The sequence below is a fragment of the Moschus berezovskii genome, chromosome 18 (assembly GCF_049115385.1).
Source record: "Moschus berezovskii isolate FMDL1 chromosome 18, NW_MosBer_1.0, whole genome shotgun sequence".
Lineage (NCBI taxonomy): Eukaryota > Metazoa > Chordata > Mammalia > Artiodactyla > Moschidae > Moschus > Moschus berezovskii.
Genome location: NC_142477.1, coordinates 17,943,640 through 17,957,310, shown reverse-complemented (window position 1 = coordinate 17,957,310; position 13,671 = coordinate 17,943,640). Strand labels below are relative to the sequence as shown.

At 41.3% G+C, this 13,671-nt stretch overlaps 1 protein-coding gene across 1 annotated transcript in view; it reads left to right on the top strand.

The window, feature by feature from the left end:
- Positions 1-13,671, top strand: part of DNAH5 (dynein axonemal heavy chain 5) — a 265,941-nt gene that overhangs the window by 37,359 nt on the left and 214,911 nt on the right. The window contains exons 13-16 of the mRNA XM_055422257.2: positions 3,152-3,237; positions 4,658-4,979; positions 5,957-6,163; positions 12,376-12,547. Coding sequence (XP_055278232.2) covers positions 3,152-3,237; positions 4,658-4,979; positions 5,957-6,163; positions 12,376-12,547 — 787 coding nt within the window. The remainder of the gene's footprint in view (positions 1-3,151; positions 3,238-4,657; positions 4,980-5,956; positions 6,164-12,375; positions 12,548-13,671) is intronic.

Here is a 13,671-nt window from a genome sequence, read left to right as displayed (position 1 = left end):
TTATCCTCTGTTGAAACGTAGTGTTACTAGAATATAGAAATTAGTTTCCATTTGTTTGTTATGTTATAGCAGTGATTATGACCAACGATAGCTTGAGCAAATGGTCAGCGATGTTCAGCGGATCCCACAGTCAGGGGTCTAGCTGGCCTTGAAACAGTGGTACCAGGGCTGACTCAGCACCTTGACCCCTCTTGTTCTCAAAGCCCCGTTCTCTTCATTCTTCTGCCCTTCCTCCTGCTTCCCTACTCTCTCTGCTCACTGCAGATCAGCCCACAGGAGCAGGTTACGGCCATCTGCAGCTTCTGAGGACATACCATGGACCCGCTGTTAGCTCCCAATGTCTAAGGACGGGTTGGGTTGGTCAGAGTTCCAGTGTCGTGCCTCATTACTGTGGGGTCGTATGGTGAAGGAAGAGGGCATGGGACCCCCTGGCATGGCTGGGTGTATTTATTACCAGATGAGGAGATCCAGGGAGGGCAAGGTTGGGAGATACACTAATGAATGTCCACCTTAATCACTGTGCAGACTTCTTCCCATGCTTTCTGATGATAAAAGGAAAATGGTCGTTCTGCTCCTTCTTTTCCAGAATTTTTGGCTTGAAATATGCTTGTACACTTCAAGGGAGAAAGAACTCTGAGTCATTTTTGGAGCGATGGGTTCAGCGTAGAAGGCATTATAATAAAACTAATTCTGTATGTCAGGTTTGTTCTAGGCACTTTATAGGTGTTAATTCATTTAATACAATAATCTGATTAAGTGTGTCCTCTTATCATACTTTTTCTGGAAAGGAGGAAACTAAGGCATAGTGAAGTTAAGTGACTTGCCCACAGTCACAGAGATGTTGAGTGGTAGGCAGTCTGGCTCTAGGATTCAGATTTTTAACCATTATTTTATAAGACAAATTTCAGGTGATGGAAAGATAGAGTGCCTGTAATAATCTAAGCAATGACCTCTTTGGGGGCTGATTCAGACATAAGGTCTGTGGATCTTGATCTCTTGTTGGAAGTTGATGAGCAATAGCAGATCCTGAGCATGTGCTTCATGGTCAGTGTTGATTTATTGAGTCTTTGTTTGTGCATCCTAGCAGTTTCTGATCACATAATACTTGAGTAGTTTGTATGCTGGATATAGGTAGATAATGAACACCTTGAGGGCAGGAATTGTGTTCATTTCTATCTATGTCTCCAGGCCTTAGGGGATGGGACTTTATATAATTGGAGGCCAAAAAATGTTTGCTGAATTAGTGTATGATTTGTGAACTAATAAGAACTAGTCCCTGGTGGCTCAGTGGTAAAGTGTCTGCCTGCAATGCAGAAGCTGCAGGTTCTGTCGCGGGGTCAGGAAGATCCCCTGGAGAAGGGAATGGCTACCCACTGCAGAATTCTTGCCTGGGAAGTCCCATGGACAGAGGAGCCTGGTGGGCTGCAGTCCAAGGGGTGGCAAAGGGTCAGATACAACTTTGCCATTAAACCACCACTACCACCAACATCAGACTATGCTAAGTGAAATAGGTCAGGCAGAGAAAGACAATTGTGTGATATCACTTATATATGGAATCTGAAAAATACAATAAACTAGTGAATATAAGAAAAGAGAAGCAGATTCATAGATATAGAGAACAAACTAGTGATTACCAGTGGGGAGAGGGAAGGGGAGGCAAGCTAGGGGTAGGGGACTAAGAGGTATGAGCCATCAGGTATAGAATAAGCTACAAGGGTATATTGTACAACACTGGGAATATAGCCAATATTTTACAGTAACTATAAATAGAGCATAACCTTTAAAAAAATGGAGTATAACCCAATGTTGAAGCTGAAACTCCAATACTTTGGCCACCTGATGTGAAGAACTGACTTATTTGTAAAGACCCTGATGCTGGGGAAGATTGAGGGCAGGAGGAGAAGGGGATGACAGAGGATGAGATGGTTGGATGGCATCACCAACTCAATGGACATGAGTTTGAGTAAACTCTGGGAGTTGGTGATGAACAGGGAAGCCTGGTGTGCTGCAGCCCATGGGGTTGCAAAGAGTCAGACACAACTGAGCGACTGAACTGAACTGAACCTTTAAAATAATCACATCCAAGTCCCACATATATTAGGGACATCAGATCTGAAAAAAACCAGAGCTTTTACTTTAAATGACACATAAACTAAATGATACAATGAGATATTTGTTTTAAGAAAAAATGTAAGAGATAATTATGGATATGATAGCAAAACATAAGAACTAGATTTATTGTAATTAAACATGCATTGACTGTACATTAAATGCATATTAGGCTTCTATGCTGTAGGTTATGGGTACAGAAGTACATAATAAGTTGATTGACCCTCAAAGATCATTTTAACAGGTAACATGATTGAAATATAAGTACATATATGTTAGAACAAAGTAATGAATATATCTTAAAAAGGGCAAATAGTGGCTAAAATGACTAATTATAAAACTATAATAATCTGATATTGTACCAGCAAGTGAGGATTCAAAGATAAGTTGACAAGTTCCAAACAAGTGCTAGAGAACTCATAAGGAGGACAGGTGGATTCTTTATCATCTGAGGCACCAGGGAAGCCCTGTAAACATTTACTGTGTCCCAAATTAGAGGGAGGGACAGAGGAACCTGGTGGGCTACAGTCCACAGGGTCACAAAGAGTCAGACATGACTTAGTGATTAGTGATCCTAAGCATCTTTTCATGTGCTTGTTGGCTATTTGTGTATCTTTGTATAAAATTAAAGGGAGGGAGTGGAAGCACTGTGAATGCTCTAGTTCTGCATAGTTTACACTTGGATACTTTTATATAGTGATAACATCTGAACATTTATTTAGGTAGGCTAACCGTACAGTTCTTCAGTTCAGGAAGATTTTGTGGTCCTAAGATGTGATGTCTGCTGTAGAAATATATTGTCCAGTATCCCTGGGTCCTGTCATGGCACCAACCCCCTGACTGCTCTGGCTCTCAAGTCCCTCTTTGTTCTGGCTTCTGGATACTTTCTTTAAACTTAGATGAGCTTTGCATTTGCTGCTGTATTTTGTCCTATAGGGGTGTGTGTTTGCAGAGAATGGGGGGCTCTTTTATCTTGTTGCTAAATAGGAATTTCTTTGCAATGCTAACTCATTGTTCATCGTCAGACTTCATTCTATTTCAGAAAGAGTTGCAGAAGTTCATGGATGTTACATTTGAAAAGATTCAAAACACAAATCAAGCTCTAAGTATGTTAAAGAAATTTGAAAGGTAAAAATCTGAAAGACTTCTAAATTCTGTTTTCCAGATTGGGATAATATGAACATAGTTTAGCTTACATTATTATTGTTATTATTATTTCATATTCTAATGGGAAGAAAATCCTCTCTTGACAATCTGAATAACAAGACCACAGATTTAAGTTCTTCAGAGGATTACAGGTTTATTTCCTCTCAGCTTTGAAGTACCTTGTGACTGCCTATGATAATAGCAGTTAATGTTTAAGTAATTTGAAGAAACTCTTACCAATAGTTTTGACTAGGTTTTGAGGATTGATACTATTTTTTTAAAAAAATGAAACATTTCAGGGAATTCCCTGGCGGTTCAGTGGTTAGGACTGCATTCTCACTGCCAAGGGCCCAGCTTCACTTTCTGGCTGGGGAACTAAGATCCCACAAGACAGAAAAAAGGAAAAAAAAAACCAAAACAAAAAACTCACAGCCACTCTATTGCCATATGCTTGATGAACAGATTCCATTTTGATTTTTAAAAAATAATTTTGTTTTTAAGGTCTTTATTGAATTTGGACTTCCCTTATGGCTCAGATGGTTAACAATCTGCCTGTAATGGTGGAGAGCTGGGTTCGATCCCTGGGTCGGGGAGATGCTCTGGAGAAGGAAATGGCAATCCACTCCAGTATTCTTGCCTGGAGAATCCCATGGACAGAGGAGCCTGGTGGGCCACAGTTGGTGGGATGACAAAGAGTTGGACATGATTGAACAACTAACAAACATTGAATTTGTTGCAGTGTTGCTTCTGTTTTATGTTTTGGTTTTGGGCCACAAGGTGTGAGGGATCTTAGCTCCACAAGCAGGGATTGAACCTACACCCTCTGTGTTGGAAGGGGAAGTTTTAACCATTGGACTGCCAAGGAGGTCCCCATTTTGCTTTTTTTAGCATGCCAAGTAAATACTTCATTCTCTTCCATCAGCATATATATATATATATTTGGTTGTTCAAGGTAGTTCTTTTATTTATTGATAGGACAAAAAATTAGTAAAAATATAAAAATACAATTTTCAAGTTTCACTTACAGAATATACGTAGATTCCATACAGCAATATTTATGAAGAATAACCATGGAAGAGGCCATAAAAATGAATTAAAAATTTCAAATACCCATTATCATATGGACCAAACTTTTTAACCACAATGCAATTAAATTAGACGTCAAAAAAGTATGCTTAGAACTTTTAGGTCTCCTCTTTAGAATTAAAAAAAAAAAAACCCCTAGGAATTTAAATATATTTAGATCTAAACAATAATGAAAAGACAAGATACCAAGTCTCCTGGCATGCAGTTAAAAAGATAATAAATATGTCAGCATATGTTTTAAAATAGGTCTTAATAGACAGAAGTTCTCAATATCATCTCATTAATTCAAGCCTTTCACTTAAAAAAATAATAACAGATTGAACATACCTAATCTTGGTATTGATGACAAATACCAGCGTATCCTTGAAAACTATGGGGCTGACATTGATATGATCTCGAAGCTGTATACAAAGCAGAAAAACGACCCACCTTTGGCTCGAGACCAGCCTCCCATTGCTGGGAAGATTCTGTGGGCCCGGCAGCTCTTCTACAGGATTCAGCAACCGATGCAGCTTTTCCAGAAGCACCCATCCGTGCTCCAGACTGCGGAAGCGAAGCCAGTGATTCGCAGTTACAACAGGGTGGCCAAGGTCCTCCTGGAGTTTGAGGTTCTCTACCACAGGGCGTGGCTTCAACAGGTGAGTCTGACTTAACGCTGTACAGTGATGCTGCCGCTGTCAGATGCATGGGGAATCCTGTAATACCTTGGGCAGTTTTACTCCTGTAGAAAGTTGACTTTGTGTCTATTTTATAAGACAGGGTTGGTTAACTGCAAGTAATCAGTCAAAGAGTATAATATGTCCATGAAGGAAAATAATTTTTAATTTTGAAAAAAGATCATAAAGCCAGGTAACAGAAACTTATTTTTATTTAATTTATAAACTCCTAAGGAAGAAGGTCTTGTTTATTGCTTTCTTTACCTGGTTGATTAAGATTTCTTTTTTTGTTTTTTCATTAAGCTCCTTTTCTCTCCATTAAGTGTCCATAAACACCAGTTTGCCTGTTAAGCAAAGTTTTAATTTTTATTTGGTCATACTAGGTTAATCAAATTATATTTCATACCCTACCAACACTTGAATTTCTAGGTAGATTGGTAGGAAGTATTTTGGAGGATAAAATTCAGCCTATCAAGGCCACTAAAATGGTATCTCACTTTCCTAGTTCAACTTTTGGTGTCTGAATCAACAACAGAGATGTCTCCGTAGTGTTTTTCATTACTTTTCTAGATAACTGAAGACTGAGTTAAGTAGGTTTCTTGAAACTTTTAAGAGGAAAAATAACTTAGTTGGCATGAAAGTATCAGGGAGCAAAGTGATTTTTGAGAAGTCACCTCTATTGCAGTATCCACTTACCAAATATAAGAGATTCATGACCAAAGCATTTTGCTGAACTAACTGTACATCACCACTGAGAATTTTAAGGCTTTTTTTCCCCCTGAAAGTGGAGTTAGGAAAACAGTAAGAGACCCCATCGTCTTTAGTTTGTGAAACTCAAACCCATGAAAGGACACACAATGACTGTAAGTAATCTTCTTTATTCCCAGAAATGGCCAAGTTAGATACCCTGTGTATGCATTGAACTCTCCAATAACAGTAATGTTGCTCTTTCCTCACAGACTGAAGAAGTTCACGTAGGACTTGAGGCTTCTTTATTGGTGAAGGCTCCCGGCACAGGGGAACTGTTCGTAAACTTTGATCCTCAGATACTAACTTTATTTAGAGAAACAGAGTGCATGTCACAGATGGGTCTGCCAGTTTCACCATTTGCAGCTGCTCTTTTCCAGAAACGAGACACATACAAGAAGAACTTTAGTAACATGAAGGTATGGTGCTTTTATTTTTTCCCATCTTGGGTTCATTACAAAATGCATTTTTTTTTTTTTTTTACAAAATGCATTTAATGCAACCCCAGTGTTCATTAAAAAAAAATCTAGTGGTGTGTCACTGTTGAGGAACAGAAGGTACCCGGGATGCCTGTAGTGGAGTGACTGAGGCCAGAAAGTAGAGTTGGCAAAGGCCAGGTCCTTACAGAGCTTGTAAACTAAGGGTCCATGTCTGAGTGCACCAGGAAGCCATTAGAGGAATCTGAGCAGGAGGAAAAGGCGTGGTGTCCTTTACTATAAAAACATTCTTGCTGCTAGGTGACTTTTAAGGGACAGGAGGGCCACTGTGGGTGGCTTCCTAGGTGGCTCAGTGGTAAAGAATTTGCCTGCCAAGGCAGGAGGCTTCCTTGGGTTGGGAAGATCCCCTGGAGAAGGGAATGGCAACTCACCCCAGTATTCTTGCCTAGGAACTCCCATGGACAGAGGAGCCTGGCAGGCTATTGTCCATGGGATCGAAAAAGAGTCAGACATGACTTAGTGACTAAACAACAACAAAGGGTCAATGTGAAGCCAGTGTGCAGGCTGTTGTACCAATTTAGGATGGAGAAGATGGTGGCCGAACTAAGATGCAGTTGAGTAGTAGATCAGGGGATTAGAGAATGATGTCAACAGGCAGGTTATGAGAGAACTCCAGGGTGACCCTTTGTTTTTTGTGTAAGCACCTCGATGGATTTACTCAAAGTGTATGGATTTAACCATACACTGTTGTTATTGCTCAGTTGCTAAGCTGTGTCTGACTCCTTAACTGTGTTGCTCATGTTTGGCGCACATGTTCAATAACCCGCTGCGGCCCCGAATGGAAATTCCACTCATGGAGTTGGGAAAGACTGGAACTAGTTTGTTTATGGGGGCCGAAGGGAATCAGTAACTCCCATCTCAAGTGTAAGATGATTTTTTAGAGATTGAAGTAGAGGTGTTGTCCATGCTGACAGATTATGTCTGGAGTTGAGTGGAGAAGTCAAAGTTGAAGACATATTTTTGAGGGTCATCAGAGTATATATGTGTGTTCTTAGGCATGTCTGACTCTGCAACCCATCGACTGTGGCATCCCAGGCCACCCGTCCATGGAATTTTACAGGCAAGAATACTGGAGCAGGCTGCCATTTCCTACTCCAGGGATCTTCCTGACTCAGGGATCAAACCCATGTCTCTGGTGTCTCCTGCACTGGAGGCAGATTCCTTACCACAGTACCATCTGGGAAGCCCTATCAGAATACAGTTGCTGTTTAAAGTCATTGTCCTGCATGAGATTTCCAAGGAGGAGAATATAAAAAAAGTAAAGGGTCTTCATTAAGCTCTGAGTTGTTCCAATATTAACAGGTCTGCTAGAAGAGGACAAATATGCTAGTGAAATTAAGGATTGACCTTTGAGGCAGGTGGAAGCTAAGTGTCAGAAAGCCAAGGGTATGGGATAGGGAGGGAGGTGGGAGGGGGGTTCAGGATGGGGGACACATGTACACCCATGGCTGATTCATGTCAATGTATGGCAAAAACCACTACAGTATTGTAAAATAATTAGCCTCCAATTAAAATAAATAAAATAATTAAAAAAGAAGAAAGCCAAGGGTAAGAAAAACTTCATGATGGAGGGACTGGTCACCAGTGACAAATACTGCCAACAGGATGCTCAAATGAAGTCAGAGATGCTGCCATTATATCTGACAACATGGAAACCATTGTTACAACTTCATAGTGGCTAGTATCATAGGACAAGTCCAATAAGGCCACATATTTGCATAATGCTTTATATTTAAACCGTTTTCATATTCATTATTCCATTCGATATTTTCCACAGGCATGTTATTACTTTAGAGCTGACGATACTGTGCCTTAGAGAACTTAAATGACAGGCAAGGTTTCATAGCTGGCAAGTGGCCAAAGCAGGACCAGAACCCAAGCTTGTACTCTAGTGTTTTCCCACTCTTCCATGTTAGGTTAAAAATATTAGCAGCGCACAGACATTCCTCAGATGTAAGCTCATCAAATACTAGTCAGCATGTTGGAATTCCCTTTTATATTTTTCTTGGGTGTTAGATGATGCTGTGAAAGTGCTGCACTCAATATGCCAACAAATTTGGAAAACTCAGCAGTGGCCACAGGACTGGAAAAGGTCAGTCTCCATTCCAGTCCCAAAGAAAGGGAATGCCAAAGAATGCTCAAACTACCGCACAATTGCACTCATCTCACATGCTAGTAAAGTCATGCTCAAAATTCTCCAAGCCAGGCTTGGAGAACATGTGAACCGTGAACTTGCTGAACATGTGAACCGTGAACTTGCTGAACATGTGAACTGTGAACTCCCAGATGTTCAAGCAGGTTTTAGAAAAGGCAGAGGCACCAGAGATCAAATTGCCAACATCTGCTGGATCATGGAGAAAGCAAGAGAGTTCCAGAAGAGCATCTATTTCTGCTTCATTGATTATGCCAAAGCCTTTGACTGTGTGGATCACAATAAACTGTGGAAAATTCTGAAAGAGATGGGAATACCAGACCACCTGATCTACCTGTTGAGAAACCTGTATGCAGGTCAGGAAGAAACAATCAGAACTGTACGTGGAACAACAGACTGGTTCCAAATAGGAAAAGGAGTACGTCAAGGCTGTATATTGTCACTTGTTTATTTAACTTATATGCAGAGTACATCATGAGGAATGCTGGGCTGGAAGAAGCACAAGCTGGGATCAAGATTGCTGGGAGAAATATCAATAACCTCAGATATGCAGATGACACCACCCTTATGGCAGAAAGTGAAGAGGAACTCAAAAGCCTCTTGATGAAAGTGAAGGAGGAGAGTGCAAAGGTTGGCTTGAAGCTCAACATTCAGAAAACAAAGATCATGGCATCTGGTCCCATCACTTCATGGGAAATAGATGGAAAAACAGTGGAAACAGTGTCAGACTTTATTTTTTTGAGCTCCAAAATCACTGCAGATGCTGATTGCAGCCAGGAAATTAAAAGACGCTTACCCCTTGGAAGGAAAGTTATGACCAACCTTGATAGTATATTAAAAAGCAGAGACATTACTTTGCCAACCAAGGTCCGTCTAGTCAAGGGTATGGTTTTTCCTGTGGTCATGTATGGATGTGAGAGTTGGACTGTGAAGAAAGCTGATCGCCGAAGAATCAATGCTTTTGAACTGTGGTGCTGGAGAAGACTCTTGAGAGTCCCTTGTACCGCAAGGAGATCCAACCAGTCCATTCTAAGGGAGATCGATCCTTGGTGTTCATTGGAGGGACTGATGCTGAAGCTGAAACTGCAATACTTTGGCCACCTCATGCGATGAGTTGACTCACTGGAAAAGATTCTGATGCTGGGAAAGGTTGGGGGCGGGAGGAGAAGGGAACGACCGAGAATGAGATGCCTGGATGGCATCACTGACTCTGTGGACATGAGTTTGAGTGAACTCCGGGAGTTGGTGATGGACAGGGAGGCCTGGCGTGCTGTGATTCATGGGGTCGCGGAGAGTCGGACACGACTGAGCGACTGAACTGAACTGAGAGAATAGCTAAGTCAGTCTTCATATTTGTAAAGAAATAGTTATTTTTACTATATATAAAAGAAACAACAATGACACTGTATAGCACAGGAAGCATACTCAATTATCTTATAACAACCTATAATGGGAAAGATCCTGAAAAAAGAATATATATATATATATATTATAGGGGTTTTCTGGTGGCTCAGATGGTAAAGAATCTGCTTGCAATGCAGGAGAACCAGGTTTGACCCCTAGGTCAGGATGATCCTCTGGGGAAGGAAATGGCAACCCACTCCAGTATTCTTGCCCAGAGAATCCCCTTGGACTGAGGAGCCTGGTGGGCTACAGACCGTGGGGTCACAAAGAGTCAGACACGACTGAGCGACTAGTACTCTCACATGTGTGTCATAGCATCACTTCTGCTGTCCTCTGTTGGGCTCCATAAGCCTACACCGAGCAAAGGAGAGGGAACATAGACCCTACCCTATGAATGGAGGAGGGCCAAAGAATGTTTTATTTGATTAAAAAGTTTATTTATTTATCTTTCAAATAATATTTTAGAACCACCACAGCTGTAAACGACAATTCCAAGTGAATTATTATCTGATGGGTAATTTTTGCTGTGTCTTGAGTTTGAAAGAGTTAAAAGTTCCCACTCAACCTGAGTAGTTAGTAAAAGCAGATCAATTAGCTTGTTTGGAGACCATCTCAGGCTTTGCTGAGTTATTGTGCTGAATATTTAACAGTTTGTAGGCTTCTACGGAAGCCTGAGAAGCTGAAGTAGCTGAGAGTTTGTCTTTACCTATTCCTTGGAAGGCAGTTCAGACTAGAAAGAGATGAATCAGCATAGACTAATCGTTAGGAATACAGATTCTGAAGCCAATCGGGATTTGAAGCACCATCTTTGGGCAAATTACTTTACCCTTCTAAGCTTCAGTTTTTCATTTTTAAAATGGATGAGTAATACCTCCTGGGGTTAAAAGATTAAGGTGGGAAGTGGAAGGGCTATGGAAGCTGATTTATCTGCCTTGCAGATAGAATAAGTGATGAACTCCGAAAGAAAGGTGAGCAGTAGATAAATGGTTCAGAAAATGTGTTAAGTAGCTGCTAATAGAATCATCAAATTTAGATTTTTCATGGAAAATGAAAAGATATTACGGAAATTGTGGAAAAGTATTAAATGAAGAAAGGATGATGTTGTCCATTGGGAAATGTTGAATTTAAAATTCACAAAGACTGTTGGGCTTTTTACTTCCTTCTTGCAGTTCTCTCAGAATCATTAATATTAATTGTGACTGTCAGAGAGAGGACGTATTATGTACAGTGTTTTCCAAACTTACCCATCCAGGGACCACTTTTCTTATAGAATCTCTTGTGGCTAGTGTTTCAGCATAAGCATTTTGGGAAACACTGATGTAATGACAGAGTAATACTAACACGCATATTATAAGGGCGAGCTTAACAATTGTGTTTAAGAAGTGCATTAAGGTTGTTTTCTTATAATTAATTATAATTAATATTAACATAACCATAAAAGGTAGGCTGGAAGTACTATTGTGTGATGCATGCTAAATCCCTTCAGTCATGTCCAGTTCATTGCGACCCCATGGACTGCAGCACACCAGGCTCCCCTGTCTTTCACTATCTCCCAGAGTCTGCTCAAATTCACGTCCATTGAGTCAGTGATGCTGTCCAACCATCTCATCCTCTGCTGCCTTCTTCCCCTTTTCCTAGCATTAATATTTCCCAGCATCAGGGTCTTTTCCAGTGAGTCCGCTCTTCGTATCAAGTGGCCAAAGGATTGATGCTTCAACTTCAGCATCAGTCCTTCCAATGACTATTCAGGATTGATTTCCTGAAGGATTGACTCATTGGATCTCCTTGCAGTCCTAGGGACTCTCATGAGTGCTCTCTAGCATCACAATTCAAAAGCATCAATTTCTCTGCTCCCAGCCTTCTTTGTGGTTCAACTCTCACATCTGCATACAGGGCTGGATAGGGGGTGAAAAACTTTTACTTTTCAGTTCTTTCTCTCTCTTCCTTCCGTTCCGTCGCTCAGTCGTGTTCGACTCTTTGCGACCCTATGGACTGTAGCCTACCAGGCTTCTCCGTCCATGGGATTCTTCAGGCAAGAATACTGGAGTGGGTTACTGTTTCCTTCTCCAGGGGATCTTCCCGACCCAGGGATCGAACCCGGGTCTCCCGCATTGGAGGCAGACACTTTAACCTCTGAGCCACCAGGGAAGCCCAAGAAGTTTGTATCCATGGAGAAATTTCATCTCTGTTCTACTCTGGTTTTGTTTGAGCTGCTGTCCTTGCCAGGCTGCTTTTTGGAGCCCTATAGCTGGACTCTGGGCTTCCCTGGTGGCTCAGAGGTTAAAGCGTCTGCCTCCAATGCGGGAGACCCGGGTTCGATCCCTGAGTCGGGAAGATCCCCTGGGGAAGGAAACGGTAACCCACTCCAGTATTCTTGCCTAGAGAATCCCATGGACGGAGAAGCCTGGTAGGCTACAGTCCATGGGGTCGCATAGAGTCGGACACGACTGAGCGACGGAACGGAACGGAACGGATAGCTGGACTCTAAATAAAAGTAATTGTTTTGGATAAAAATGAGCTCTTAATAGATATTCAAAGTGAGATATTATTCGATAATTTCACCCCTGTTTCACTGTAGATGATGCTGGCTGAATATCAGAGGGTGAAGTCAAAAATGCCGCCCATCATAGACCAACTAATGGTCCCTCACTTGGCGAAAGTGGATGAAGCTCTCCAGCCTGGCCTGGCTGCACTGACCTGGACATCACTGAACATTGAGATGTACTTGAAAAACGCTTTTGCAAAGATCAGTAAGTCTGTTTAAGTGATTATTATTTTTCAATTCTTAAGACTGAGTTTTTGAGTTCTACTGTTTAATTTCTTATAGATATTATGATATATAAAATAAAACGAGAAGTGTGTTCTTAAGTTGTTCCCTAAGGAATTTGGAGAAGACTTTTGAGAGTCCCTTGGACTGCAGGGAGATCCAACCAGTCCATTCTAAAGGAGATCAGTCCTGGGTGTTCATTGGAAGGACTGGTGCTGAAGCTGAAACTGCAATACTTTGGCCACCTGATGTGAAGACTTGACTCACTGGAAAAGAGTCTGATGCTGGGAAAGAGTGAAGTCAGGAGAGGAAGGGATGAGATGAGACAGAGGGTGAGAGGGTTGGACGGCGTCACTGACTCAATAGACATGAGTCTGAGTGAACTCCGGGAGTTGGTGATGGACAGGGAGGCCTGGCGTGCTGCGGTCCACAGGGTCACAAAGATTCAGACATGACTGAGCGACTGAACTGAACTGAAGGAATTTTACCAAATATATGAAATCATTAATTTCCTGGAAACCATATGTGTGTATATTGTTCTTAGTTGCTCAGTTGTGTCCAACTCTTTGCAACCCCATGAACTGTAACCCACCAGGCTCCTCTGTCCGTGGGGATTCTCCAGGCAGGAATATTGGGGTGGGTTGCTATACCCTCCTTCAGGGGATCTTCCCAACCTAGGGATCGAACCCAGGTCTCCTGCATTGCAGACGGATTCTTTACCAACTGAGTTACCGGGGAAGCCCCGGAAACCATATATATTCGCTATTTAATTTTATCCCCAGAGATTAACTACATTTTATTAAAATTTTTTTTTCATATATTCCTTTTTATTTATTTTTTAATTGGAGGCTAATTACAATATTGTATTGGTTTTGCCATACATTGACATGAATCTGCCCCAGGTGTACATGTGTTCCGCATCTTGAACCCCCCTCCCAAAAATTATGGTTATTTCTGGGCATTAGGCTTTAAAGGAACTTTAGAGTTATTCAGCTCTTTATACTAACAGATTAGTGTATTTTGAGATGCTGATTTAAAAGATGTGATTTGGACAGAGCAGACTGCTGAATAGCAGGATATATGGGAAAAGTTTAAGCAAACATTTTT